The sequence below is a fragment of the Plectrocnemia conspersa genome, unplaced genomic scaffold (genome assembly GCF_051122295.1).
Source record: "Plectrocnemia conspersa isolate PC_06_02 unplaced genomic scaffold, ASM5112229v1 ptg000001l, whole genome shotgun sequence".
Classification (NCBI taxonomy): domain Eukaryota; kingdom Metazoa; phylum Arthropoda; class Insecta; order Trichoptera; family Polycentropodidae; genus Plectrocnemia; species Plectrocnemia conspersa.
Window position 1 is genome coordinate 14,752,603 of NW_028277165.1, and position 26,457 is coordinate 14,779,059.

Consider the following 26,457-nt stretch of genomic DNA (forward strand, 5'->3'; position numbering starts at 1 on the left):
ATACATGTTCACTTTATTTATCACTTATAAATACTACTAATTTCTTATCAATTTACACGAAAACGTTGCTATATATTTTATATAAAATTATTTTATTTATACATTATTCAAACGATCAATGAAGACTATTGCGTAAAATTATTAATTTAATATAAATGTTGATGTTTAAAAGTATATTTAATAATGAAAAATATGTTGATAAAATAGGTATCCATCATTATGTATAATATATTTAAAATATTGTCTAATTTATACATTACATAATAGTAAATTACACATTTTAATTACTGTATTGTATTATATTTATAATCGAATAAATGTATTGAGGCAATCATTGACAGATTCAGCTATTTTATTTTTACTGTTACACTTATATTTATATATAATATACGTTTTATATTTAAATAACAATTTTAAATTAATATAAGCAAAAATATAGACTATTAATAAATAATCATAACCTTTGCACAATTACAGAGAGCAAATTCTTTACTTAATGAATAGCCGCCGGAACCCTTTTCGTGAAATTCGTTTTCCGCCACGCGCCTGAATCCATACTATTAAATATTATAAATTACTGAATAGGTAGATTTTATTTATTAAATACGATTTTTAATAAGATTTTATGTATATATATTAAGTGGTTCAGAAGACATTTAATTTGTTAATATTTACTATTTTTACTTTGAAATAAATAAAGCTATTTTTTTTTAATATTCAAAAATAATCACGCTTATAATTAAACTACTTGCAACGTTGCTAAATCAATCTTAGCATTTTATTTGAGTCAAGACCACGTGAAAAAGGACTTTTAATACACTGACGTACGTGACAATCGGAGGTTCAATTAATTAGGTAAATGTATTTCGGTATCTACACTAATACATAACTAAATATTGACAAACTGCTGAATTTCTAGCTGTTTTAACTATGACAGATACCCAAGGCGTTCTATAATAAAGACAGCAAATCCCTTAAAATCGTTACAATTGATCCAGACGATGAGATAATCAAAATAATCTCCTCCATATCTATATACCAGTGTATATAAGCACATATATAATATGCATCAGAAACTTCCATTCAAAAAAAATAACATCAGATACATCCGACATATTTTTATATCATATCTAAAATTGGGAGTTTAAATAATATAATTTATTTATAATATAAAATACAAATAATAATTTATTTATAACATAAAAAAATATTAGGATTAAAATCAAAGATCAATTTATTTATAACGTAATAAAACAAATTATATAATTTTTCTCATACAAACATTGAATAAATTGATTTAGATTAGACTGTTTTTGAGTTTTCTTCCGTAGTTATTCACTGATAATATTATCAAAATAGATTGGCACCAGGTCAATCACTCTGATTATTTTTTACATTTCTGTGTATTGGTATATATTTTTAAGATATATACCAATACACAGAAAATGTATAAACAAATACTATATGTTATACAATTATCATATCTTAACACGACTAAAAGGTCGTTGAAGTAGATAACATAACAATTCTTATTTAACAACTTATCAGATTCCTCTGTAATAATATATAAGAAACATCAAAATATATACGTATCACTTAACACAGAATGGCAGTGTTTCGTCGCGCATTTGTCTGCACAATTTTAAGTAAATTAATTGAATTGCTAACTATTATATATTTTATTAATATTGCTCTAACTCGGTGACGTTTCAGTTGAAGTTTTCGTCGTAATAAACTGCTCTACTGTCTACGTGGAAAGAGTCGACGGCAACGATGTTATCTTCTCGTTATACACGAGGTGAGAATAAATGGATGGAATTTTTTAATTTAATATTTAAATATTTATGTAATAATAATTTCAGAAACAATCCAGATAAATCCGACAAGATCGTTTTGAATGACGAAAACAGCTTGTTATCGTCAAACTTCGGTTTAAATAAGCCAGTTAAATTTTTTTTCCATGGATTATTATCAAAGCCCGGCTCTCGTGATTATACAGCTAACATTGAAAATGAACTAACTTCAGGTAAATATTTTTACTGGATTTATATTAGATGTACAAATGATTTGCATTTTAGACTTGAAAACATAGTTAGAAATTAAAATAATAACTTTGATTAATTGAATTCAGAAAAATTAAAATACATAGACTTTCAAAAATCTAATAAACTAGATTTACTGTTTTCCAGTGATTTGATTAATTATTATTTACGTATTTACACTTTTATTTGATTTATAAAAATTATAAGAGATTATAAATTACATAAATTTGATTGATTCATCGCTCAAAAAAATATTTTGCAACACAAATATGTTTTCCATATTCGCACAAATGCGTATTCTATAACTTTACAAAAAGTCCTAGAACCTTGGAGTTTTTAGATCTCCATGTCCAGCGCAATTTCCTTGCAGTTTATACCGAGGGGTCCAAAGCGTAAATATTTTCATTCATAAGTGACCTTCGAGCAGGGATTGAGAATTTGTATGCACATTTTGCAAAGTTTGCAATAAAACGTTGGGTATACTCGCTTTTGCGTACTGTACGATACGCTAGGTATGTTTACTAGTATACAGAACAAGCCAGGATGTTTATTTTTATACAAAACAAAATTTATTTATTTATAAATTATGTTTGTGCTACAATGCTTAGCCAGTTTCTATAAGTGTTGTTAAATATGCGAGAAGTCCTCAAAGATCAACGTCTGAAATTTTCAGTCGTCTCTTAAGATCGAATTAAGCTCTGGTTTTCATATATCGTAGCTGGACCAGAGTTAACGTGAAAAGAGAAGTGGCTGCTTTCTTGGTCTTCTCCGTTAATGATGGTCAGCGTCGATTCGCATGATTTCGAGTTCAAATGAACTCTCATGTGTCTGAGTTCTTTGGGTTGCCTGACCGTTAAAGTTTGAACAAGTTGCGATGTGGCAACCTATTCATTAGAATATACGCTAAGTGTTACGTCGTCACATTTTCTGGCTCTCCTTGCCCGACAGCATTATCTTACAGTTTAGGCGAAGGTGTTTTAAGCAGAAATACGTTTGTTCATGACATGAAAGTGACGTTCAAATAGGGATGAAGATTTCGCATGCACATCGCCACAATTTGCGAGAAGGCGTCGAGGATGCTCGGCTTCGTAAAGCGGAGCGCGTGTCACTTTGATAATTTATTAGCGATTCGCTAGCTCGTAGCTTTCTATAATATGGCTCCATTGTCTAGAAAGCAAATAAAAGAAAGTACTCCTTGTTGATGGAGAGAATTTAAAGTTTTTTTTAAATATCACTACGGGTCGTATCCGTATTTGTATTTATAAGCAGATGAGTAAATATGTATGTATATATTTTTGTGGAAAAAATTTAGCTGTACATTGAAATATATTTTCAGCGTTTCTAAATGTATCCGATTGCAATGTGTTCATCGTGGATTGGAGCAAAGTTGCTTTAAAACCAGAATCTGAAGCTGTCCCTTTAGTTCCTGACGTGGGGCGCTTCGCTGCTAGTTTCATAGATTGGTTAACAAATTTTGGCGTTGCACACAATAGCATTCACGTGATCGGTTTGAGTTTGGGAAGTCACGTCGGTGGATTTGTAGGAAGAAGTGTGAAGCAAGGAAGGATACCTTATATCACAGGTAAAATATTTTTTAATAAATCAAATAATAAAGAAACACAATTATTTATTATTCCATTCCAGCATGCGATCCTCCATGGAGGTACTGGGTAAACTCGACTGACAAAATAAATTCAGGGGATGCTACCTATGTTGAAGTAATTCACACAGACACCGAGTATCATGCAATGGCTATACCGACAGGTCATACAGATTTTTATCCAAATGAAGGAAAATTTATGCCAGGATGTGGAGATAATCATTTATGTTCGCACATGAGATCCATAGAATATTACATTGATTCGATAGACCATCATGGCTTTATGGCGAATAAGTGTGTCAATTATGAAGAAATGGCTAATGGAACATGCTCGAATTTAGATAGTTTACATTTGGGAGGTATCAATCCAAAATATAACAAGTATGTAATGTATATTAGTATAATATTATCAAAAACATACGTATAAATGTAAGCATGTATAATTATATTTTTTAATTTAAGGACTGGCATTTACCATTTGGAAACTTACGCTGACAAGCCGTTCTATAAAGGATAAATGTTGTTTTCGAATGTAAAAATGTTGTATACATATTAAAACAATAAAATGTGTTTTATAACTAAATGATTTAAATTTCATGAAAAAAAAAGTAATTCTTTTTTTTAATATCAAACTGATAATTGCCTATGGCATCTCCATAAGTGAGATTAAAATAAAAATATTCCTTATATACATATGTATGTTGTAACATGTAAGATGCAAACCCAATGCGTAACCATGAAGTAAACACAATCAACAACTACTAAATAGGCATTGAAACATTAGACTTATTGCACTATACTCATCCGTGAGATGAGGATAAATCTAGGAAAACAGAACTGTGATACTCCGATTTCCCGGAAACGATATAAATTAAAAAATAATGGATTCGAAAAATGTCTACAAAGGACTCGATCCCAGATATCTCTAGTATTAATCACCTACTTTTAACACTTATATAACGTGGTGGTCGGTCAACGGGGCTAACGGGGCTTCGAAAGACCAGCGAATACATGGACTAAGTAGCTTCCATAAATTATGTTACAGGGTTTTCGTGAAATTTTAAGCCCTCCCCCTCATATATGTCACAAGGTATCACAACATCCCAGATCCTCTCCTCTCTTTCTGTACGTCACGTCACATAACCAAAATTATTTTAGTTTACAAAGGCAATAATATCACAAGTTGTACCATATATAAATTTGTATGGAAGCGTTTAATTTTACCTTTTTTCTGTATGGAGAAGCAAATATAGGTATAATTTAATTTTACCTTTTTTCTGTATGGAGAAGCAAATACAAACTGTCATTCTTTATATTATATTTTAAATCCCTTATAAACTAAATAAAAAAAATTAAGTTATAAAAATATTTTTTTTAGAGTTTGATTATTTTTCTACATATATTGATATGCGTTTTAAAATTTAAATCTATAAAATCAATTGCGTCGTTTGTTCTCAAGCGCGCTAAAACCCGGGATTTCCTTTAAATATAAAATTTGTTTGCGTATGACAACACTTCCGTCATCTGTCAAGCGCGCGCCGGACGCACATTTAGACTGGCATGTGACTAAAACCAAGTGTAGTTGTATGCGTGCGTACGGCTCGGCGTCGGTGCTGCCCCCAAGTGTCGATCGAGTGTACTGTCGTTTTTTTTGTAACGGTCGTTTACGCGTGGGCGTCATTTACAACGCGGGGGTTGCTCAATAAACAGCTACCACGATGGAAAATTTTCCCAAGTCTTTTAACTACGTCGAGGTTGACGCTAAAACTTTTCGATGTAATATAAAGACAAACGAGGAAGCGGAGCACTGGATAAAAGAATACAGTGCGTTATCCAGAACAAGTTGGAATTGTAAAAGTATGATAAAAAACCCCACACGATATATTTCACAGTAAGTACTCTAATTAAACTAATAATATAAATAACAGTTGTTATATAGACAATTATTGTAGCATTAGGAAAGTATGTCATCATTCGCAAGGCTGGAAACTTGACCCTTCGAAAAGAAAGCATGGTAAATCAAAAAATTTGTTTTGCAAAGCTGAACTGGACGTTCTTGTCAAGAAGGTCACTTATAACACAATGAGGCATGATAAATATTTGAAGGTAATTTCAATCTTTTTTTCCTTTTGATATATATTTCATATTTATACATATGTGCATATTTTATATGAATTCTGTTTTACTTTTAAGGACGGATATCAAACAATAATACAATTTATCGGAGACCATAGTCACCCTATAATAAACGCAGAGACGTTATCCTGTTTGCCTCCATCTGAAGAGATCAAAAATAAATTCTATGCTTATTTTGATACGGGATTAAAGGCTGGCGAGGCTTTGAGACATCACGAAGCTCAACTGCTTTTAGAACACGATAATTGTTGCATTGAAATGGCAGATACATCAATTAACCCAAAAATGCATACTATTCTATATTTATGGGAAAAATGGAGAGATAATACTTTGGGTCCACGTAACGACTGTCTCCAGGTAATTTATATTGAAAATGAATATGTTCGCAATGTTTCTATGAATTACTATGTATTTATTAATTACAGATCTTAAAAGAGAATATACCACTACATGAAAAAACTAGTAGCAGCAGCAGCATTAATATTGCTCCATGTGACATATCCATTGTTGATGAGGATTTTCAATTAAACGAAAATAAAGAAATAATTTCAATTGATAATAACTTAAATGTAGACATTAGTGAAAAAGTAGACAATATTTTTTTTTATCTTAAAAAAGATTGTATTGCATACATGGGGGAGCTATTTGATCCTGATTTGGCCAAAAAACTTCAGGACGGTTTTAAAGCTGTGTTTAAAAAAGTAACTACTGATCATAAAAATAGAATTAAACGTAAGTCTGGTGCCAAAATTAAAGTTCAACCAACGGACATTAGTAGGCGAAGGATAGGTATAACTAGGGGCAACTCGGTTGTACCTTCCGGTCGCCCTGCACTTGCAAATAAATTAAAAATAAAACGTTTAAAGCGGTTGCATAATTTAAGTTTTAATATTAAAAATAATAAACCTAATGGAAAGTCACATGGAGCAGCACATTAATGTACGTATGTATGCATTTTTTTCATTTTGTTTTTATATGTCCTGTCATTATCAGTTTTCTTTGCTGATTCTTTCTGATAATTATTGTAGAATCAGCGGATAAAATAAAATAATTTAAAACATCAATTCTTTGATTTGTTTTACACTATCCTTATATTTGATCAATTCATTTGTTCAATCATCTTTACAATCATTAGCGGTAAGTACATGTAGCAAAAAAATAAGGATATGCTACATTTGCCAGAAACTGAACTATAAATATGGATTACAATGTAAATATTGAAAAAAATATTTGTAAGGAACATTCTTAAAATTCATTGAATAAATTTATAACGAATGAATTGTTCATATATGTACACCATAAACCAGAGCTGTGGAGTCGGAGTCGTGACATTTTAAATGGAGTCTGGAATACATTATGTGGGGCAATTTTTCAGAAGCGGTGTTATTAAAGATGCTTACTTATAACAATGCTTAGGTGCTTAAAATAAAAAATTAAATAACCTTTTTTACTGTGTTGATTCAAAATATTTATATAGGTCGAAAAAGAACCGAGGGACTAAAAAATATAGTCGATTTGAGAGCCAGATGAATGTTGATGAAAACATGAACTTGTACTTGATAAGTTACGGAGGTAATAGAATATTTTTATAGTAGATGGTACTTCTTACACAAAAGAGAAAAGTTGACTTAAAATAAATTAAACAGAGTTCCCACTATGAATGATATGACGTAAATATTGATAATAAACAACAATGTTTTTTGGGTTCTTATTCATCTCTGAATTATATTTAACATTCCATTAGTGGTGCTGGATCTGAGATCCACGCTCGCATTTTGTTACAGTCACGCCACGAGTTTCTTTTTGGTAGAGTCATAATTGTAAATTTTGACGTTTGTAGTTGCACTCGATCGACACGAAATGATTCGAAATGCTGTAGCATTGGAATTATAGACAATATAAACAAAACTTTAAATTATGAGTGTGCCAGTAAGTATTTGTTTATATGAATAATATATCACGGTTATTTTAACAAAATTAATGTTGACTTTCTAGGATCTAATATTAAAAGACAAACGGCAGTGATTTGGCAATTAAATATATACATGGCAAAGTTCATTCAACATATTACAATGTTAGTAATGAAAAATCTCATATTAGTGTAAACAAAAAGTTACATTTTACCCTCTATATAGTATCGTTTACAGTTGATTTTCGGAAGCAACGAGAGATCTAATAACATTTACGTATGGCAAATAATTAAAATACAACGTAAAACTTATCAGTTTAAGAAGTGATGCCAAGCTACGTGTTCCTCTACGGTAACTTCTGTTAATTTTGTTTTTCAGTTGTCGTTTAAATTTCATTTATGGATTGTATTAGTAGTAATAATGTGTTCAATGTTTAACTCTTGATAAAGGTCTTAATCTTTTCAATTATTTTTCAGAAGCAATGATAGAACAATTTGACGACAGCTTACAATTGGTATATATAAACTAAAAGTGAATCATTTCAGCAAGTGTTATCTTTTTATAAAGAACAAACTACATAGGTTTGATGTAACTGAATATCCCGAATTTGGTTGTTCCAAAAGAGATATGATTGTACAGAAGAAAAATTGCTAAAAAACCATGACGTAGATACATATTTTGCCACATCGGAATTAAAAATAAGCCACTCATAGATATTTTGGCTATCGATTATTCCAGATATGCAATCACATATTTATAATCATTCTTAAATGTCGTTTATTAGATAACATCCAAGAAGCTACACATTTATAAGCTGTCTGTTGTTGGCTGATATATTAGGTTGGGGAATAAGTTCGTAGCGTTTTTATATTATCTGTTGTTTTACAACGATTTTTTTGCTGTTTGATGTGTATAATATTCATTCGATAGAACTCTTTCTGCTTTACAAAACTGCGCTAATCGTCTTTTTGAGTAATTTAATTTTTTATTACTTTTGAGGCTTAGAAATGGAATATCCAGGAGGTAAAAAATCAACATTTTCGACACCTGCTCTTCGTCGCTTTTCATCGGGGCCAAATAGCTGTTGAAGCAGTCATTGGCGAGTCTACAGCACGGAAATGGTTTGCAAAGTTCAAAAATGGCGATTTTGACGTCGACGACATGCCCCGCAGCGGAAGGCCTTCTGAATTAGACGAAGAGCGGCTCAAATGGGAGGTCCTTCAATCCGAACCTTGCACCGACGGATTACCATCTTTTCCGCTCCCTGTCGAACCAAAGAAGAGGACCTTCAAAACTGGCTCAACAACTTCTTTGATACCAGACCGGCCGATTTTTGGCAGAACAGCATCGACAAATTGGTCGAGAGATGGAGGAGGTCGTAAACAGCAACGGCGAATACATAATTGATTAATTTATTTTATTAACTATTGATTTTTGTTTAATTAACACTACGAACTTATTCCTCAACCTGATATATAACGTTACCACTGCAACAGCGCCGATTTGATCGACATTAACTTTCAATCCTCAAACATACTAAGGTTATATACGTACGTACGTACCTGGTTTATTTGCAATTCGTAAAATTTAACGAATATGTGCATTAAATCAGAAGCAATGATAATTTGTATGTATTGTAAAAGGAAAAACTCACTTTTCGCCTCGGAGCCCATCGACGAGAATTCAAAATTTGAAGACTTCAACACAGATTGTTTTATGATTGTTGATCTAGTTTAATCAATGTATTATTATAATCCTTACACACTTTATGTATATATTTCACTTTCATAGTTATAACATACCTAGTTAATTTGCAATCCAATTATTTATATTCAGTCAAATCAAATAACACACATGACAAATAATGAAAATTATTGAAACTGTTGTCCCGTTGATGTCGGCCATCTTGTTTTATATTTGAATCCTTATTTTTCATTGGTCGAAACAACAGAATGCATTACCGGTAGCTCCGAGGTCAATCGAGCTAATTCAATTTTTTCAAAGCCTTATATGGATAAGTGCCAATGTGTGTGTTTTTTCGCGTTTGTTTGTCCACGTTTGAGGGCTCCAGCTGTCATGACATGCCGTCATCAACATTTTAAAGCTTATATCACAGTTGTTTAATATATTTAAATGTTTAAAATTGCTTGAACGGTTTAATAAAACTTTTATCTAACGACATCTCTTGAGGTTTGCTTAAAATCATTTGTAGATATATTAAAATTAAATATTTTTCTAAGAATTATTTGTGTTTCCAATTTTCGTTTTTTATGATTTACACTGAATGTTCGACCCATTTTCTTACTTTTATGAATTGAAAAAAAAAATTGGAACATAAAATGCTGACTATATTTTATTTATTTATTTATCGTCGTAATCTGACAGGTTAACCCAGTGGTTCTTAACCGGTGCACCGCGGTGCACCAGTGCACCGCGAGCTTATTGCAAGTGCACCGCGAGAAAATTGGTAAAAACAAAAATTCCGCAAAATAGTAAAATCTTAATGTTTCAATCAATTTATATTTTATTATGGTCGTGATACCACACAATGGATAAATTTATTACCAAACGAAATTGTGAATCAGACCAAAATATTAATGACACTGGGAGTACAAGTGGAAGAAGAAGTGAAGATGTTACTAGACATCATACGTCTCATACAAAAGAAAATATATCCAGTAAAATAAAAAAAAATAATGGACAGTATTCTGAAGAATATTTACGTTTCAGTTTTACTAGCATCAATGAGGAAGGATATCACATTCCACTATGTGTTGTGTGTGGAGAAAAACTGTCCAATAGCGCGATGTATCCTGACAAGTTAAATCGCCACTTCACTACGAAGCACGCCGATTTTGCATCAAAAAATAAAGATTACTTCAAAAGATTGTTAAGCATGCAAAATAAACAAGCGAAATATTTTGAAAAAACTGTTAAAATTTCCGATAAAGCACAACTGGCGTCATACAAGATTGCTGTACAATTAAAACCACATACTATAGCAGAGTCTCTAATTTTACCTGCATATTGTGAAATAGGAAAAATGATGTTTGGTGATAAAGCAAAAAGGAAATTATGAAAATTCCTCTTTCAAACGATACAATAAAAAAAAATTAAATATGTCGGATGATATTGAGAAAACAGTTAACGATTAACTTTCCAAGCGATATTTTGTTTTACAAGTCGACGAATCTACTGACATTAGCGGTAATGCACAAATACTAGGATTCGTTCGTTTCATAAATGAAAACAAAATAGTGAATCAATATCTATGCTGCAAAGAACTTACCGAGCATACGACAGGACAAGATGTTTTTGATCTTATTTATTCATATTTAGGACAATTTAAAATATCATGGGAGTTATGTGTAGGAATTTGTATGGATGGTGCTCCTTCAATGGTAGGCTCATTTAAAGGATTTGTAACACTTGCAAAGACAAGAAAACCTAATATTATATTTACGCACTGTTTTTTACATAGAGAATCTTTAGTTTCGAAAACTTTACCAGCAACACTAAAACCTGTACTAAATCAAGTTGTAAATATAGTGAATTTCATAAAATCAAGACTTTTAAAAACACGCATGTTTAAAAAACTTTGCATTTCTATGGAAGCTATGTACGAGTGTTTGCTTTTTCACACTGAATTGAGGTGGTTATCTAAGGGTAAAGTTTTATGCCGATTCATAGAACTTAAGAATGAATTGTTAATCTTTTTTCGAAATGAAGGTATGGATGATTTTGTAAAATGTCTTCAGAATAACGATTGGTATGCTAAAGTGGCATATTTAGCAGATATTTTTAATTACTTAAATAACGTTAACACAAGCATCCAAGGAAAAAACGAAAAATTCATGACATCCATTGACAAATTGACAGGATTTCGGAAAAAAATAACTCTTTCGAAAAATCGAATAATAGAAAAAAAAAAAAATATGTTTCCTTCACTTAACGAAAACATTCCCAAGGGAGTTTTTCCGCAATAATAAAACATTTAACTTTTTTGAAAGAAAAAATTGCACATTATTTTCCATTCTTAAGTATAGAAAATTATGACCGGATACGAAAACATCAAATTAGTCTCATTGTCGACTGATCGTACTCTAAAAATTAAATTTTCCGAAATAACTATGAAGAATTTTTGGATTACTGTCCAAGAGGAATATTCACTTCTTTACATGAAGGCACTGAAAATTTTGTTACAGTTTTCAACATCATATTTGTGTGAGCTTGGTTTCTCAACAACAACTAATATGAAAACTAAAAAACGAGAAAGACAGAAAAAAATGTAAACGAAGAATTCAGGGTCCTTACATAAAATATTCGACGTAATATTTCTGATATCTGCAAAAGCCAACAAGCTCAGGTATCACATTCATTAATTTTTGATTGATCATATAAATTCCATTATGTAAAGCAGGAACGTCATTTTGGGTAAACAAAGGGGGGAAAATGCACCACTTAGATTTGCCACCCAAAGAGCACCTTTAAATATTATTACAAATATTTTTAATAAAACACGTAATTAAAAATTGGTTCTAGGGCAAAATTAACTACCTAAATTTATTTTCAATACTTAACTTTTTTATATAATTTAATTTAAAAAAATATGTTAAAAAATTGTATGTAATTTTGTATGTAACTATTATTTTTTAAATTTTGTCCACATATTTTTTTCGACCTCTTAATTCTGGTGCACCGCCACTTTTTCCCATGATCAAAAGTGCACCGTGACTTTGAAAAGGTTAAGAACCACTGGGTTAACCTAATGCATCACGATAGCTAAAAGTATAAAATATATTAAAATTTGAAGATACTTACAAATATATATGTATACACGCACATCCATATATATACATATATAAGTAAAAACAAGATAAAAGAACAGACACAAAGCACCATAACAGGTGTGCATTTTCTCATACGAATTGAACCAAATCCCCATATGTGCACGAAAAAATGATAATATCTCGATGCATAGTATTGAGCAGACGGATGACATTTGCTAAAGAAGAATTGGCAAATACCCCAGTCCTATACTTCACAGTCAAGAACAGTGGACGCGACCGAGATTTATAACCATCTTCCGGAGCCCACATTTGAAGCTGCTCGAGCACCAAAGGGTTGTCTACTACGCCTTTGAGCAATTTCCAAAAGTCTCTAATTTTATAAGCACTTCTGCGAGTTACCAACGAAACGTATCCTAACGCTTCCTAAATGAAAGCACTGTGAAACAAATACGGATATTATGATATTGATATACGAATTTATGCTGTACTTTTTCTAGCCTTAATTCATTACATAGACTCATTACGCTTGGAATCCATATAATATAGCCAGCTTCTAGTATGGTGCGGATTACAGCATCATAAAGAGTGCGCAATACTAAAGTACTCCTAAAGTAGAGCGATTTTTTAAGATAAAACCTAAAATGAAGTGACAAGATAAGTTAATGTAAAAAACTCATTTCTTAATTCATTAAAAACAGTTAATCATTTCACTGCGGATGACTTCTATAGAAGTCATCAAGAAAATCGCCAGTACTCATTGGACACCTAAAGGTGCCATAAATCTTTGAGACTAATAAAATGGTTATTTAGTATAATTTAAGGTTGTAAATCACTTAAATTTATTGAACCATATTATTTTTAAAAAAATATAGCATAAATAGGTGCCCCCCACATATTAACAAATTTCAAAATTCAGCAGTGAAAGAGTTATTAGTGATTTTTATTTAACTCCTAAATAATATGTATTAAAAAAAAGATGTTCCATATTACCGCAGTAGTGAAGTTAAATTTATGTATTGTAATTAAATACATTATAAGTCAATAAATAAATACTTTAATTGTTTTTTCTTTTATTATATTTAATGTACGGTTATTTATTTTGGTTAGTTTTGCGATAAAAAGATTAGTTTAATAAAACTCCTCTTGAATATATATATGTATTACATGTTAAATATAAATTCACCTATATTAAAAATTTACATTTTCGTTATTAAATTTAAACACAAATTCTATATTATGTAATAAGTAATAAATAATGTAAATTTATTATGTATTGCCATCTAAAAGGTTAAAACATTCGGCGTCGTTGCGCACAACTGGCAGCACTGAGAAAGTTTCTGCCGGGTGACAGAGCGATTTTGCCCCAACAACTCAACTAAAATGGTAATGCTTATAACATATCATTCCTATATGTATTTCCAATAGAAAATAATTTCCTTTTCAATGAGATAAAATAATATAATATATAAATGACTCGCCTACTAAATATAACCTCAAAAATGCAGTTCTCATAATGACATGTATTTTTTACAAAACTGATATAATATAACTGAATAAATTAAATAGTTGCTTATAATGTTAGTAATATATACATATTTGTAATACATGATCTAAAATTATAGTTGGTATAAGTTGCACATATATTTACTAATGCGATTGTGCAAAATATTCCAGTTTCGCAATCAGTACGATAACGACGTGACAGTATGGAGTCCTCACGGGCGCTTGCATCAAGTAGAATATGCCATGGAAGCCGTAAAACTGGGTTCGGCTACTGTCGGACTGAAATCTAAGGAGTTTGCTGTTTTGATCGCTTTGAAACGCGCTGCTAGCGAATTATCAGCTCATCAAGACAAGCTAATCATCATCGACAATCATATCGGCATTTCGATTGCTGGATTAACGGCTGATGCCAGAATGTTGAGGTATAAAATTGATTTATATATAGATGGATCTAACTGTGAATTTGATTATCTATGTTTTTTGTTCATTGCAGTCGCTTCATGCGTATGGAATGTCTGAATCACCAGTATCTCTATGATGCTCGTCTTCCAGTAGGACGTCTCATCAGCTCCGTTGGTAACAAATTGCAGATTTGCACTCAGCGATACGATAAACGTCCACTTGGCGTCGGTCTCTTAGTCGCAGGATTTGATGTTAGTTGATCTTAAGACAAATCATATATGTATATCATTGGCTTGGAGAAGGTTTTCAAAAAATAATTATTTTAAAATATGCATAATTTTAGACTATGATAACTAGAAATTGCAATTATACTGGTATTATCAAGATAAAGACAGTCAATACTGGTATTGATATTATTAATTTGATTTGAGACTTGATTAGCGTAACCAAAGCATCCGAATACCCCGGCAACTTCTACGGCGCTACAACCGGTGGTCGGTTTTGACCTTGTCCGTTAAAATCCTCCATCCTTTCTGATCCCTTGCTCTTCCAACTTATTATCCCCAGCATCTTGCAGTCTTCATACGTTTCTTATTTAAATATTATTATTGAGACTTACTTATTATTGATATTTAACGCCCATGTTTAAGGAAGCATATTTCGTGGACTATATATTTGAATGGAGATAAAATGTACAAATAGAAAGAATTTTGTGTATGCAAAATATCTGCTTTTGTTTTCACTTCGCCAGCCATCCCTATTATAAAAAGGGGCCGGCAGGTCATTTCTGTTACATAACAGAGTTACTAGGAACTGCTATGTACCCTTAGACATGTCTGAGATAAAGTAAATGTATTCCTTTTATGTTGATACGTCATGCATGTCTTTAAAAAATATCGAACAGTTAGATTCTCATTTAAAAATTTGCACGGAAATATCGGCCGGTGGGCTATTTCGCATATGTAATGGTGGGCTGATATTTCGGCCCTTTGGGACTAAAAGGGAAAATATTCTACTTTGAAATCCTACCCCAATAAAATTACTTCGGGTAATCCTCTACAATCATTTTATTATTCGCTTCTGCTTCGAGCAATATGGGCATCGTCGTTTTTGTAGTTCTAAGCTATGTAGATATCATTTTCAACAAATAAGAAATATTTTCACCACCAGTTATTTTATATCAGAACCAGAATAATCATTTCACTTAAATTTGTTCACCAATTGCATTTAGATCTGCTAGATGAATATCACATTGATCTTTTTTGGGATAAAATCATAATAAAACCTAGAAGGAGCTATAGTTCCATATCAACAGCCAAAGTATAACTATTATGTGACAATTTTGCTTGAAATATCTGACAGCACATAAAAATAACTATTTTTGAGTTATGGCAGTCTTCTTCCAAGCGATGATATATTCAATCTTACTATCATTACCATGTTAATCATTATTACCCTAATTTCAGGATAAGGGACCTCATATTTATCAAACTTGTCCATCGGCCAACTATTTTGATTGTCTCGCTATGGCGATCGGTGCTCGATCTCAATCGGCTCGTACATATCTCGAACGTCATCTTACAGAGTTACCCGAGTGCCCTCTGAATCAATTAGTTGCTCATGGTCTACGTGCCTTACGCGATACCATGCCCAACGATCTCGATCTTAACGTTAAGGTATTCATAATTATAATCAAATAAAATTATATTTTAAATCGATTTGTTACTATATTGTCTTAAATGTTATTTTTAGAATGTTTCGATTGGAATCGTCGGCAAAGGTTTGAAATTTAAAATTGTGCCGGAGAATGAGATCTCGCAGTATTTAGACTTAATTGATGGTGAGGAGCGTCGCGGTGGAACTACCGAAGCGGATGATGATAGACTACCCAGAGATACGTCGCTGGTGAGAGATGACTCAAAAAAGGACCCGGACGACGACGAAGACAAGCCGGACGAAAAACGGGGACCAATGCCAGCGGTATAATTTTGTTAATTTTTCAACATTTATGCTAGAATTTGTTCAAAAAATGTATATATTAGTAGTGTTGCATTCATATAATCTGTAGAAACGCCGCTTAATCTAATAAGATTAAATGGCGAAAAAATGGTAGATCAATGCTGAAAAACAACGGCGAATACAACTGTATGGTCACCACAGAACAAAGAATATAAAAGAAATGCATAGAAATATAAAATGCATAAAAAAGCGACGAGGTGCAAATAGTAAAATATATGGTTAACATAAGACTATCATTGAGTCACTCTAACTAACATTAAAAATATACCATTCAATTTCAGTGCAATCACTTTTTAATGAATATAAAATTATTATCTATATATTTAAAAACGTTATTAAAATATATTTTGCAGCTTTAAACATGAATAAAATTGGCGTTTTTAGATCACCGATGCATTGACATATTGTCGAAAATAATTATATATTTAGTGAATACAATTAATGTCTATGTGTAATAATATATATTTGCACAGTCGATATAAATAAAATTATGCATAGTTACTCTTTAAGAACTTGCTCAAAACATAGAAATCCTCCCACCCCCTTCCCTCAATATAAATGTGTATTATACTGAATGCCATCCATTCTGAAATTTGCCCAGTTGTATTCTAAACCCAGATGAAAATATAGTCTAAAAATATCTCCTTCACATTTGAACATATCTTTTAAAATTCATACAAAGAAAATAAAGTATGGTTGTCTACTCTCTTTAAAGAATCGCCGTTCAAATAATGCGTCTTAAACTTATAAGAAGCACTAGTAATAAATATTTTTTTCGTGATATTATTTACACTTGTACTTAAACGATTATTAACAGTCGCTTCCTATTTGCTTTTACTAATGGTTGTCAATGTTTTCTATTTGTATAGAATTTTTTTGCTGCAGTGATATTTTATTTCAAAATTTCACATATCACCACTGAAATACATATGCTCAATATTTTCAGCAGTTTTCTTTGTTTATTTATTTTATTATTTTTAATTACAAATCTGACCATCATGACTCTCCCCAATGTGTCGTTATATAATTGAATATGATTATCTACATAAGTATTGGTATAATTTATATTTGAATGTAGTGAAAGTTATTAATTCTCAGAAAATATTTTATTATTATTTTTTATTTTAAAACGTTTATATACTATTGAGTGTAGGTGTTTCGTCATTCAGCAATAAAATAGTGTATAGTTGTATTATGTTAATTTTAACTAATATAAAGCATCCTGGATCGAGAATAGTTTTCATTTAATACTTATCTTGTAATATCTTAATTTCAGGTGGCTATGGATACGGATTAGATGAAGATAGATTAAATCCTCCCACAAACGAAGTCATCCCTGAAGAGAACCTATCTGGTGGAATTATGAACTTCAATTACAAGTGCTTTCAAACTACTTTTGATCATATTCCGTCGATACTTCCACGCATCTTTTCTACATTTTATAAAGACGATCGTGGCCGGCAACGTTAATTGATTACAAGACTTTGCATACAAGTTATCCTATAGATAATTTTACTTACAAAGTTCAGTTTTAAAATTTATGTTGCCGGCCACGATACTATAATATAAATATGTTATTTGAAGTTTGTAAGCATATTTCAAGTGCTGTATTATCAAAAAATAATAAATAAATGTTTATTTTCAACTTTGTAAAAATATATTTCATTTCTAACAATTTACATAATATATCAATCGTACAAAATATATATTTCCGTATAAAATATATTTATATAACATATGTTACATATAAATCGTTGCAATTCTAATAAGTCTTATATTTTAATTACACATATTTACAAAATTATGAAACAATATATAAATATATTTATTGTACTTTCTTTAAATATTAACTTCATCAAGATTATTCATAAATTCGTCAATCTGTAAATTAGACTCATTTTTTATGTAAAATAATATAAAAAATTCGATGTAATTAAGTAACTAAAAATGCATTATGCATCTCATATATATGGTAACCATAAGTGCATAAATTAGCTGGCTGAGAGCATGTCGTCTTTGATAGATAAATAATTAAACTTAAATCATACAATATAGTAAATATGTATAATCCTTGGTAAATAATTATGTTCTATAAATCGTTACCTACTATATAATTTATTGCAATTCACTTTTGGCATCCTCGTTGACAACTATAATAATTCAATAGTCAATAAATATCTTAAAATTATTTAACGTATTCATGTACAGGTAATTATTCTTAACAAAGATACAAGATATCATATTAATAAAATATAAATGTTTAAAGTAGCACCGTATAAATATAAATCAGAATAATTCGTTGTATAGTAAGATCATACGAGAGTATCCAACGGATAATTGGATATGTTGAAATTGTAATTGACATCTAAAAATTGGGATTTATTATTGTATTCCTGCGGTACATAATTTCTAGCAGGTGATGATGTTTCGTAACTAACAAAAGCCTCGTTTTCCGATGCGACCATTTGTCCTAATTGAAGTTCAAGTGTCTGAGTTTCCAATTCTTCTTGCTCCAACTCTCTGTACAATTCGTTCAAGAACTGCTTGCGCTTCTCTAATCCGTCTGAAGTTTTTTCCATCTCGATAGCAGTACTTTCGATCTCTTTAGAGCTATTGTCCATCTCTTCTCGTATACTACCCAACATTGTCAAGATCTGCTCTTCATTTTCAATCACGCTTATATGATCTTCACTTAGATACCTTCTCAGCTTAGCGCCTAATCTCACCATCAGCTCTTCTTCCCTCTGCAATCGTTTATTTATTATCGCTAACTTCTCCAATAAGTCTATCTGCTGCTGCAGTCTACTCAGTTCGTCGGCTGAATTTTCTGAATTATCGTCTAACTTGATTGGCACTAATCGATTAGAGTTGATCTGGCATATATCGGCCAACTCTTTAGTCAAATAATGTTCTCTTAAAAGATGTCTGCCTCTCGATCTCCGCTTCGGTGGCCTTTGAGGACTTCCGCTGACGCCGACTCCGCTATCACTATTACCAGCCGGACTATCGGTAGCTTCACTGCTTCGTGCATGATTCTCCTGCACTTCACTACTTGATTGCTGAACTATTTTGGTATCTTCCTTAACTTCATCGTCAGGTTTTTTATTACTTTCTTGATATTTCGCTATATCGCGCAAGTAGCTTTCTAGTAAATAGTTCGGGCCATGTTTTGCCATGCGTGTTTTGTGCGCCTTCTCTTCCAGATGACTTATTTGTCTATCTTGCTCCCTAGAAGACAAAATTTATTATAACATAATAATATTTAATTAGGCATTTTGAAATATGGATAATATAATACGTACTTAAGTTTATGTGCTTGATGATGGAGAGTATCGCCCTGAGCTCGAAGAAGACCCGGTAAGAGACGAGAGTTACGTGACTTACGACGGCGAGCTGATACTGGTGATCTTGAAGGTGGACTGCCACATCCGGAATCGCCTGAACTTTCGACATACCGCAAACTGAATCTGATCTGTAAATAGTAATAAAAATATATTATTATAAAATCCTTGTGTTGTACCGTTGTACTAATTAAAAAATTGAGTAATAAATAGTCTTATACGTTTAATAATTATTACTCATTTAAAATTACATTGTCTTATAATACATAAATCAGTTGTGCAGTATCTCAAATTGAATCATTTTAAGCCATACAAGTTGTACAATAATGAATATCAAGTTAATTTCTTGTAAGGATTGTCTCGGTCAATTTGGCATAACTCCACTTTACAAATCAAAATTGTGCGAATTCTGGAGTTGGTTTTGCATATCTTTGTAAAATTCGTATACCTAATAGAGCCGGCCTTGCTAAAACTCCATCATCAATTTTGTGGGGCCCTTGGAAACTTTTGTTTAAAAGAAACAAGGGCCAGAACAACTTGAATGTGTCGTTTCTATGAATCATTTCTTAACGTTTGTCTTCGTCGCAATAAATCAAGAAAATACATAAAAACTATGGCCTATTAAGATGCACATGTTCGATCCTGTGTTTTCTTTGAGATTGTGACAATCCGTGTCTCGGAAATAATAGGTGCTTTAAATTTCAACGTACACTTACGTTGATTGTTAGCAGTGATTCGAAAACTTTTTACGTCGAGCCCCTTTTTAAAGTTAGCAATATTTTTTACTGATGAAAAAATTTATTAAGATTCAATAATGTAAAGATTCTTTAGTCGCTGTACAATCTATAGATCTAAAATGTACTACTTTGATAATGGAAATTACAAATGTTTGGAGTTTGAGTAGTCCAGTCTTTGCATGATGTACAGTAGAACCTCGCTTAATTAAGGTGACTAGATATTGAAAATATCAAAGGAGTACACTAAAAATAATTAGGCCATCTTGAAAATTTTTGTTCGACGAGGACAAAGAAGGATAAATTGCTATGGTAATTTTAAAAGGTCATTTCGAAAATTATGTTCAAAGGTTATCAAAGGTTATTAAATTGCTTAGGGAGCACAAAGAAGATCTGTGTTGATTTTTTTGTTGAAGTAAGACAAAGAAGGACAAACGCACATGTATTTCTCATTAACTCCGTTAACGCTGCGATTCTTAGTAAGTTCTAATATATCTCAAGTAACTAATTAAAACGCAACGATTATGGGTGGTCCTGATAAATTGCTTATTGTAGCATTTTATAAAAAATAAAATTAATTGGGAGTATTTTAATCCAGTGGTTTTAAATCTTAATGTTAACAATATAAAGATTTTAAATCTAATATGAAATTTAAATTGTATGGTTATTAAAAATCAGAAACCGGAGAGTAGATACAAAAATGATAATATTTGCCTTTAAAGAAAGTTATGTCTATACTTGAATTTAAGTTTGATTTTATTTTAGTCATTGATTCTATAGTCTAGCTTTCGGGGAGGGGAGGGGGGAATTATGAAGTTTTTTTAATGTTAGTACATTAAATGCTTATTAAATATTATGTTTATTAGAAAATTATTTGAGAAAAATATATAAATTGGAGTTTCTATGTTACAATTTTATAAAATTAATTGTTTATATATTCATTTTTTTTTTAATAATAATTCGCTTCTCCCTGTAAACGTCAAAGTACAGTTAATAACTTTATAGGTATGTTGAACTATGGTTGGCCTACTTAATTATGTTAATGATTATTACAATAATAAATTTTCTACAATTTAAATGATTTTTTAATATTTAAGCTTTACTTATAAACGTTGATAGAGATAAACATAATATTCTATACGTTGCTAGGTTTGTAATTATAACAATATTGCTACTCAATTAATAGCATGTTATATTCTAATGGTTTTAATTACCTCAGATTGAGCATCACCCCAAGCATTCCAGATGTCTAAAATAGTGGCGTTTGGAGCCAAGGGTTGCTCCACGCTCCTCCATCGCTCAGTAATGACCCATTCTTCTTCTAATGGTCTACTGCTTCCAGTTTCACCGACACCTATGTACAATTCAATACATTATCGTTTTACTACATTATAAAATATTATACAGTGGATTAACAGTTTTAGGTCCTACCGTGTCTTGGGCTCGGAGGGGTGTGTAGCAGTAGTGCTTTGACCAGATCGGCGCACGTGGTGTCGCTCCTGACTCCGCTGACCCATCGTCGTCTTCCACCGACCCAAACGCAGACTTCCTCGTCACTCCAGGCCTCCTCCTCAGCCTCCATTCTCGATCGAAATCTGAAGAAGAAAAATTAAAGGTGAGTCAATTTAAAATGTTGGGGTCAGTTATTTATATAAGCGAATTTGCTGCCATGCTATGAACCCGTGACTTTTGTGTTACCAGTCTAGACCTTACGGACTTTTGGCGACTTCACGACTTTTAAGAATTAAAATTTATTGATTAATTTAAAATACCATTTCCGAAAATATAATTTTGACTAATAAAATTGTAGTTGAAAATATATCGTTAAATAATTAAACTTGACTCGCACTTCCGAATTGTATTGAATTATATTTTAAGTAACTTGAATATTTAAATTTTATCACCCATATCCCTTTGCTCTTACTTTATGTTTTTTAGTTATTCTGGCGCTAATAAACTCAAAATGGAAATGTGCATTAAGCGCCTATAAGAGCAATTTTATTACCATTTTTAAATATCATTCGCGCACTGTTTTATGACGGTGATAAAATTTAAAGTCATCGAGTCAGTTTAAGTTTACGGATCATCACCAAAAATTATTATGGTAATGTAATTGTATTCTTACGATTTTTTTTCTATATTTATATATAATAATATTATTAAAATCTCAGCTAGATACAAAACCATATCTGATTGTCGTCGTAAAGTCGATTCGTCACACAACGTTAGAAAATTTATTACCGCCGCGAAGGTCAAAATCGTAGTTTCGTTTGCCAGAATAAAAAACGCAAAGAGATGAAGCCATTTTGGATGGTTTAATAACAATGTGCTTTGAAATGAGGTGTTATTACATCGTAATTATATGCTAACCTATGTTTATAGTTATTTGAACGTAAATCGTTTTTTTATTACACATTAAATGGGGAATTAGTACTACATTAAAATATGTGTATAATCCATCATAATTTCGCATAAATTAATCAATTTTCACATACTGGTAAAATTTAATATATTTTTGAAGGTTGACACACGGTAGCTCGTACAATAGAGAAGTGATTGCGTGACCAGCTTGTCGGCATTGCGGTACATTTATCGATCCATAGGCCGAAACAAACATATATACATATTTATACAGCAATGTGCTTTAGAATGCCAATTTATTTCATTTGTACTAATCTCAACTCATAAATATTTAAGTTATAAAAAATCAATAGGATTAGCAAACACTTAACGCGAAATGCTTCAATTGGTACGTTTTAGATATCAACGCACAGGCGTACAGTAAACCCAGCATCATTTTTAAGTATCATACATACACAATGTCTGATAATATATATTAATAGTTGACCAGACGTTTTTAAATATAGCAAAAGTATTATTAATTTAACTAAAAATGTATGTATATCCTCTAAAAATCGAATCATCAACATTTATTAGCTCTTTAAAGAGAAACACCACTAAATAACGCAGCTTTTTTACATTAACGAAACAATAAACTTTTACTGACAAAACTTCTAACTGCTTAGCGAAATTAAATAGTTGTCATTTAAGGATGTTTCTTTGAGGAGTTTTGCTGCATGTATTAATTTACGATTTTATTTTCTGCACGTAAAAATTGTATTTATAAATGAAAACCTGAGTTAAAATTTTTTTAAGAAAATAATCGCAAAAATTTTCTTCCGTCATCAATAACTTGGACTACTTATAGTTATTGCTAAAATGATATAAATACATTATGTGAGTAGTTATCTTGTCAGATAACTTAAATTTTGATTATTAAGTTTAGCAACCATATAATATAAACGTATCTGTGTGACTAACTTGATTTACAATAATTTAGTCTTGAAAGCTTAGCGGTAAAAATTAAGATAAAAAAATCTGATTACCTTAGTATAAACTATAATATAAAAATCTGAGCTATTTGCTTTGATATATCTATGCTAATCTCATATAAAATATATTCATTTTATCAAACCAGAACCGGTATAAATTGTTTATGATGGATTCATAAATACCATTGTCTGGGATCTCCCAGACGATGCCCACAAATTAAGCCAAAAGTGTAATGTTTCATTGTGTTATATCTTTATTATATTTTTTGTAGCTTCACATTTGTGGTTATTGCACATGTGCGTTGAAAACTTCTCGGTAATGATCGTGATCTCCTGGAGAGTTGAAATGAATTGTCGCGAGGCTCGTGATAAATGGTTAAAATTTTAACATTAAGGCGATATAATGTTAATAAATCTCGGCTGATCTTTGCGGGCGATGTGATAATTGCGCATAAGAGAATGAGATATGGATATAATATTAACATTTTTCATCGCAGTATCCATACAATGTTGCACGGAGCAAAGTAATTTTTAAATGAGACCGATTTATCCCTCATTTTGTATGTACAAAGTATGTACATCGCAATTTATTAATAATAATTATATTTTGTATAAAATATTAATTCAGAAATGTCGCAACGCTTGTTGATTTTTATATTTATTTGTATTATAGAAAGGGTTAACTTGTACCTATTATTATTTATTCAAGAAATTATATTACGATGTAAAAATATATATATAATTATATTTTTGTCATTAGGCCTGGAATCATTGTTTTCCCAGGGTTCGCTTTTGGCGGCCCTGATAATGAATAACTAAAATTAAATATTAACCAAAAAACTATAATTTTTTGTGTTTAATTTTATGCGTAATATATGTTTGTAATCAATATTTTTTTATATCTGTGTATGTACAATATATTGGGTGCACAGGTAAAATAGGTTTAAAACAAGCACGAAACAGCACATTGCGTCAAAGTCAGCAGATTCAACGTATGGTTTTAAATACTAAAATACTTCAAAATTGGTATTGTTATATTTTAAAAATAGTGTTATTGTTGAAACGAGTGCTTTTAGACATTATATTATTAAAAATAAAGTTGAACCGCTAGTATACACAGATAATCGTATGTATTATTAAAATATACATTGTGAAACTACTGTGTCGTATTTTTTAGAATCACTACTACACATTTTAGTCCAAATATTCGAATACAGAATATATTTGCCTATTTTTTATCTATTCGTTAACATTTGTAGTGTCATATTTTGAATTCTTTGACTTAGAAATAAATATGGTTACTTTAAAAATGCACGGTTTAAATACGCTGGTAGTCAATCTTTTCCCTTGATGTACCCCTCCAGTATCTACAGCCTATTTTGCGAATCTTTTTACTTTTATAATATTTATAAAAGCTGACAAAAAGCAGCTGCATTCAAAATAATGAAAAAGAAAATACTTTTTAATTGACGAAATTCCAGAAATTACTCCTTTTTTCTAGTTAATATTATGCAGCTGTGGACGTTTTCAATGTCTGGTATTGAATTATCAAATTTTCTTATCAATACGAATAATATTTATTTTAAGTATGTCTAAAAAAACACTTTGTTGACAACATTAACAGAAACCATTTTTTGTGTTCTCGGCAGTTGAATTAATTATTATGAAACCTAATTATCTTCAAAATAGTCTTGATACTTCATGAAAAATATATTCATTATACAAACCATATTTTTTGATTCTTCATAACTTCACGAATATATTCGACATTCGAATTGTTAAAAATATAGAATATTTGGAAACTCTAATTACTACTGAATATATACAAAACCTTAATGACATGATTTGCCGTAATAATTCATAAATTTCGTTGTGATTCTCAGGGTAATTAAATTGCATGTAGTAAAATATAAATTAATAATAAAATAAATCGTAATTGAAAATTACAGTCGTAAAGATTACTGTTATTTTTTAATAACACACAAATTTTAACCCGTTAAAAATTAAGCTCTGCTTAAGCGACTTGGAGCTCTTCTTGCATTAACTTAACAACCTTAATAAAAATACACGCGAACGTTCGTTCAACTTTAGTGTGATTCAAAATGATTGGATTGCATTTATAATTTTTGTTGTTAAAATATTGAATGTCATGTATTATATTTTACGAATCACATAAATTTATAAGTGTTTAAATATTTTAATGCAAATTTGGAGCTGAAAATATAACATATGTAATAGTATATACCCAAGAGACATAAGACACGATGTTCGTTAACGTTTGTCAATACGCGGCAAAACGTCGCCAAGTTGACATTATCCTCAGCACGCGATGAGCGTTATTTTATAAGGAAATATCGTGTAACGAAACCGTTAGCATTTTATTCGTTATGCGAAACGTATAGTTTATATGTATACGAAATACGCTGTGAATTATGAACACATCCATTTACAAATATATTATATATTACGAACGAAAGACGCTTGTCTAAAACGAAACTTTTTGATACAGTTAAACTTAAAATTTATTACATATGCATATGATTCAGATGTACACGAACCAATCTATATTATAATCGAATTTTATATTTGATACTAAACTTTTAGTAATATGATTACATAAGCATATTTTATTGAATGGTATTCTCGTA

General features: G+C 30.9%; 5 protein-coding genes across 7 annotated transcripts in view; 3 read left to right on the forward strand and 2 right to left on the reverse strand.

The window, feature by feature from the left end:
* LOC148238944 (transient receptor potential protein-like) overlaps nt 1–9,570 on the reverse strand; it is a 71,743-nt gene extending 62,173 nt beyond the window's left edge. For both annotated transcript variants that reach the window (XR_015809686.1, XM_088186502.1), the window contains exons 1-2: nt 9,491–9,570; nt 9,343–9,416 (exon numbers count right to left, since the gene is read on the reverse strand). Coding sequence is in view for 1 of the 2 variants with exons in the window: in XM_088186502.1 (XP_088042628.1) it covers nt 9,343–9,361 (19 nt within the window). In the remaining variant the exon portion in view is untranslated. The remainder of the gene's footprint in view (nt 1–9,342; nt 9,417–9,490) is intronic.
* Nucleotides 1,487–4,225, forward strand: LOC148238949 (phospholipase A1 member A-like). The gene is made up of 6 exons (XM_088191911.1): nt 1,487–1,646; nt 1,714–1,798; nt 1,863–2,026; nt 3,379–3,624; nt 3,687–4,023; nt 4,105–4,225. Exons 1-6 carry the CDS (start codon nt 1,607–1,609, stop codon nt 4,157–4,159), a joined length of 927 nt encoding a protein of 308 aa, XP_088048037.1. The 5' UTR covers nt 1,487–1,606; the 3' UTR covers nt 4,160–4,225.
* LOC148238950 (uncharacterized) lies at nt 5,156–6,842 on the forward strand. The gene is made up of 4 exons (XM_088190856.1): nt 5,156–5,533; nt 5,595–5,748; nt 5,836–6,135; nt 6,204–6,842. Exons 1-4 carry the CDS (start codon nt 5,361–5,363, stop codon nt 6,714–6,716), a joined length of 1,140 nt encoding a protein of 379 aa, XP_088046982.1. The 5' UTR covers nt 5,156–5,360; the 3' UTR covers nt 6,717–6,842.
* Nucleotides 9,571–13,753: 4,183 nt separating the features above from the next.
* Nucleotides 13,754–18,058, forward strand: Prosalpha6 (Proteasome alpha6 subunit). Its single transcript, XM_088182171.1, has 6 exons — nt 13,754–13,861; nt 14,153–14,403; nt 14,475–14,634; nt 15,850–16,059; nt 16,136–16,363; nt 17,679–18,058. Exons 1-6 carry the CDS (start codon nt 13,859–13,861, stop codon nt 17,697–17,699), a joined length of 873 nt encoding a protein of 290 aa, XP_088038297.1. The 5' UTR covers nt 13,754–13,858; the 3' UTR covers nt 17,700–18,058.
* Nucleotides 18,037–26,457, reverse strand: part of LOC148238952 (uncharacterized) — a 79,784-nt gene continuing 71,363 nt past the window's right edge. For both annotated transcript variants that reach the window (XM_088182151.1, XM_088182159.1), the window contains exons 3-6: nt 21,909–22,072; nt 21,692–21,831; nt 19,705–19,874; nt 18,037–19,630 (exon numbers count right to left, since the gene is read on the reverse strand). In XM_088182151.1, the coding sequence (XP_088038277.1) occupies nt 18,715–19,630; nt 19,705–19,874; nt 21,692–21,831; nt 21,909–22,059 (1,377 nt within the window). In that variant the 5' untranslated portion in view covers nt 22,060–22,072 and the 3' untranslated portion in view covers nt 18,037–18,714. The remainder of the gene's footprint in view (nt 19,631–19,704; nt 19,875–21,691; nt 21,832–21,908; nt 22,073–26,457) is intronic.